Source organism: Montipora capricornis, chromosome 12, assembly GCF_036669925.1.
Source record: "Montipora capricornis isolate CH-2021 chromosome 12, ASM3666992v2, whole genome shotgun sequence".
Taxonomy (NCBI): Eukaryota; Metazoa; Cnidaria; class Anthozoa; order Scleractinia; family Acroporidae; genus Montipora; species Montipora capricornis.
In genome coordinates, this window is record NC_090894.1 from 30,562,438 (window position 1) to 30,567,437 (window position 5,000).

At 38.6% G+C, this 5,000-nt stretch overlaps 1 protein-coding gene across 1 annotated transcript in view; it reads right to left on the bottom strand.

The window, feature by feature from the left end:
* LOC138026993 (neuroglobin-like) overlaps positions 1-5,000 on the bottom strand; it is a 13,815-nt gene that overhangs the window by 4,572 nt on the left and 4,243 nt on the right. Inside the window, exon 2 of the mRNA XM_068874478.1 lies at positions 117-345. Within this exon, the coding sequence (XP_068730579.1) occupies positions 117-345 (229 nt within the window). The remainder of the gene's footprint in view (positions 1-116; positions 346-5,000) is intronic.

The window sequence follows — 5,000 nt, forward strand, 5'->3', positions numbered from 1 at the left end:
AACTAGCAGAAAACTGCCGGGCTTTGCAGCTATTTAATCAGTTTCCTGGTTATTTCAGTGTAAGTCACTGTATCCATAATTACCTGTTGGTTTTTTAATTTCAATCGGTTTCCTACCTCATAATGATGATCCTTGACATTATACATGACATGCCTTGCGCCCAGGTCCTTGAGAGTGGGAACAATAGAACCCAGGTCGTTGAGAGACGACACGGCCAAGTCAACGTACTGCATAGTGGCCAGTGCTTGTCGCTTTAAGCGCTTGTCGCTCCTCGCTGCCTCATTCTCCAAATCTATGTCCCGGAATGAAAACAATGGTAGCAACTCTGGAGAATCCGTGAATAACCTATTTGAGAAAGAAAAAGCATTGCACGCAAAATTCATTCACCGCACTGAATACACCTTATTCCAAAATGGCCACCATGTTAGTTTTCTTTTGTTTGTTTACCAATTACCCCTTGTTGCCTTGTTCAAAGTCAGATAGTCCTCTGTATTTTAAGTATAATATCCTAAGGATTCCAATACAGAGAGATTTGTATTCGCCTTTTCTGTTAACGGAAAATGGTAAGCGGATGATGTATTTCATAAAACCATGAAAATTCTCCAGTTCTATTCTTTCTTCTCTGTTTATAAGAAACTGACAACCGTAGCTAACAGGAAAGAAGTGCGATAAAGGCCCGGGCAAACGGCCTCAACATTTTTCTCAACATCCTTTCGATTTTGTTGAACAATGTTGACTGCTGGGGTCGGCAAACGGTTTCAACACGCTTTTAAACTCTTTCAACATCGATTCAACTTCGTTTCAACATGTCTCACTACGAGGTTGAAAGGGGAAGGGTAGGGGGTAGGGGGTAGGGGGGGGTTCAACATCGCTGTTCAACAAAATCGAACGGATGTTGAAGCAAATATTGAGGCCGTTTCCCCCCCCCCCCCCCCCCCCATCCCCCCTGAAAACTAATTTTCATAAGAAAAACCTCTCACTTAGACTCGCTTTGAAGAGGAGGCAGACGTAAACTCGGAAATGGACTATTTCAGCCAACATACGCCAGTGTCTTTTTCAGTAAACTTGGTTTTACCTGATACATTAGCACGACGTAATCGCATCAGGCGATGCTGAACCATCATTTTTAGCCTGATAAATACATGTTTTTAATTAGGGTCCTTAATGGGAAATATTAGTCCAGTTTCTTTTCTTTTCTTTTCTTTTTCAGTACTACTTTGTTTGTATCCATGGCTACGACGTCACGTAAGCTCACTCCTTTCAAAAAGCGTGAAATGGCAAGTGTGCTTTAATCAGGTAACTCTGCTGGCTCTGATAACATTGTCTGTTACTGAACAGTCTATTAACTGTATCTGCTCAACAAAACGAGCAGAGCCTCCTTTTGTCTTTTTCTTTACTAAGAAGGAGAAAAGGAGGCTCTGCCTGAATCGCGTCAACTCTTTGAAGCTGCCGCGGCCGTAACTTCTGGACTAGACAATCTCGTGTTCTCTCGTCAAACTGGTTTTTCCAGTTTAAGCATCCGTTTAGTGATAAAACCGATGGTTAAAATTGAGCCCGCGGTACCATGAAAAATCAAGATGGCGGCGCCTATAAGGAATATTAGGCCTGGGTTCGAAACTGTATCCTGACAACATGCAGCGCATGCTCAACAAGGATCTTTCTCGAATCATGCAGAGTTTCTCTTGCGTACGCCAAAATCGAGCAAGCAAAAGAAAGGCTCTGCTAGGAAGGTGAAATGGGAAGTGCTCCTACGGTCAGTTCCAATGTTTTAAGGCTTGACTGGCTGGTGGTAAAGTTATTTTTTTCCAACTACGGCCCTGTCTCCCTTATTTTTCAAAATTGTCAGATAACATAAAATACAATCGTCTATGTGCTTACGTGAGTAAGTACAATATACGATGAAATAATGTCCTAGGAACGAGATTGCACTCCGGCTCTGGTCGATTGCTATAATCACACATAGTAAATTTCTTCCGCTCCTGATCACAAAAAGATGCGCAATCGCAGCAGTTTAGATGTAAAAAGCTTTTGATAGGGAAACCATAGCAATGATTTCGACAACTCAGTCTACTGATAAATAGGTGGTTTTTCACGTTACGCCATCGCCGCCATCAATCAATCAATCAATCAATCAGTGACTTTATTAACGTGTCAAAGGTATCTAGCCGAGGGGAAATATACCTCTACTAATTGGGGACACTTAATAATAAAGTGATTATAGACCTGTTAACATTAACATTAATAAAAAAATAAAACGTACTAACTATCAGCTAATGGCGTCCTAGTAAAAGCTAAGATCCCAAGGCACTAAAACTTAAAACTGTGAAGGAAATATCGATCCGTTATGAGTTACGCCATGTTGGTGGACGAAAACAAAAGATCTCTCATCAGCTCCTTTTCGTCCACAAGCAATAGGCCATTTTCGAAATATCAAATATTCAGCTTGATAGCTTAAGGTAGTAAGGACAAAAACGATAGAAACACGTTGGAATTAATGTGTAAAATATTTGCACATCATCCACTCTCCTTTGTCTTTGTTCTCAGAACCTCTCTTTCAAGCTGAATTTTAATATATCGAAAAAGGCTTAGTCAGTAGGTGATTGCAGCATTGTTACCTGTGTATCTAGAGATTGGTTGCAAACCACCTATTCGAGGTTTGGTGGAACTGATTTGGAACTGATTTGGAACTGATCAAAAAGGTTACTTTTCTTTGAGATTTCAAATGATGTGAAGTTCCACAAGGCTCTATTCCTGCTTCTTTTTTGTCCGATACTTTAAATTTACACTTGAATCAATCTTACTTGCAGACAACAGTGATTTATTCACTTTCAATATGTGAACAAAGACGTGGGTGATTTGAATAATATCTTTCGTTTGCGGCCAACAAACCGCGTCTTTGAAGTGTGATATATGGAGCTTCGCAATCAAACATGTTGGTTATAATCATCTCATATCCACAAGCACGTGAGGAATAATTATTTATTAATAAAAACGCCCCCAAAATGTAGATAAATCTTTCGGACTTTATTTTGTATTGCTTTACTTGTCAAAATAAAGTTTTCAAGTTGCTACCTTGGAATAAAAATATTTTCATTTTCAAAACATACTTTAATTTGTCAAACTAAATATTTTAAGCAAGAGCCAGTACAACGTAGATTTGATTTGATTTTAGTCGCTTGTGCTCTCTGGTTTGCATTTTGTAACAGTTCGAGGACTTCTTAATTTAACTCCGGTGCAAAGAGATTTTAAGCGGCTGCCATTGTATGTTTCTTCAGTGAAGTTTGTCACCTTTTTTTTAATTCTTGATCTGAGGCAAATGCTTACCATATTTGTAGAGACTGGTATATTAGTTCATGTACCATGACGGCTAGTGTTACGCCAATTAAAACTTCTGAATTGCACCATACAATGATTAAGTTTTTAGTAATACTTATTAAAACTACTCTTCTCTTGAATGTTCAACTTGCTCAGGTGAAGATGTGGTATTCTCTATTTTTGCATTTCCCATAATACACTTTGTTTGCCCCCCACATTTTGCATAAACCATTGTTTTCAGGTGATGTTGGGGACACTGCATATTCCCAAGAGCATTTGAAAACAATGGTTTATGGAAAATTTGGGTGGGCAAACAAAATGTACTATGGGAATGCGAAATAGAGAATACATCACATTTGCTGAAAATGAAATCTGCAAGAAAGCAATATTTGAGGAAGGCTGAAGAGTACTTAGCCAGCATGGAAAGAGCTGGCAAGGGAAGGGAGAAGGATGGAAAAGAAAGTACACACGGACTAGAGTTCAAGCTGTCTTTCAAAGGTATTTATTTTTAACATTTAGGGGTGGTCCACAAGGGGGCTCCATAGAGTGGTCCATGGACTCAGAACTATTATTACATGTCCTGAGGTCCTTATATAGTATAGACAATCAACAGAAAGAAAATGAGCGATGTTTACTACTACTGTCACTACATGTTCAGGGGAACTTCCCAGACTCAAGATGCAGTAGCCTTTAGGCGGTGGTTTTTCAAACTAAGTGAGTTGCGGTTTTTGGTGTCTGACAACATTCCATTTATGGCTGTGACTGCCACGGCAACAAGAAGAACAAAGGAGATAATTATATCTGTTCTTCTGCTGGGAAAGTTTATTGAAGTGTCTGAAAGCCCAAACAGGCTAATCAGCTATCTGCTTGTAATACCCTCTTCTTGCCAAGGCCTTCCCCAAGGTCTGTAGATCCTCACCCAAAGTAACTTCAAACTCCTTTTCACAAGCTGGATAGTTTGAAAGATAACCTTCAGTGGAAAAAAAAGGATATTTATAAACTTATTAACGCATGTACACAAGCAACACAGACAATCAGCGTGAAACTATATTGCTTAGTTTTTGGCATCCTAGAGTACAAGAATAGCGGTAAATGCGAGTTACTGCAGTGCTAAAGAAACAGTCCACTGACCTGAACACATGCGTTTTGAACAGCTTTCCCTTTAGGTTGAGTTTCCTTGCCTCCTTGATTGTTAGACTTGCTAAAAACACAGTTAGGAAATGCACACAACACCAAGGGAACAGAATGCCCGATTCTTTATTCCTTTATTATTACATATCAGACTCTGAGAACTGAATACATGAGCGCAGCCAAAGCCGGAGGCTTACATGGCATATGGTCAACAAACATAACGTGAAGAATTTGCATGAATAAAACAAGACTTAAACTAAAATTAATGCGTTACTGATAAAATAAAATTAAAAAAAAAAGAGAAAACGACTGGTTAAGAATACTAAAACAACTAAATATGACTACTTAATTTACAAACACACAGGATAATATAATCGAATAAATCGCATAAAAAAATACTCCTAGCATAATTGTTTGACCCACAGAGTGTACAAAATTGGGAACAGGAGACTAGATTAAAACTACATTGTTTATAAAATTAAAATTAAATACTTAAGACTAAACAGGCCATACTTAACACTTAATTATTAATTGATGACTACAAAAACTAGAGA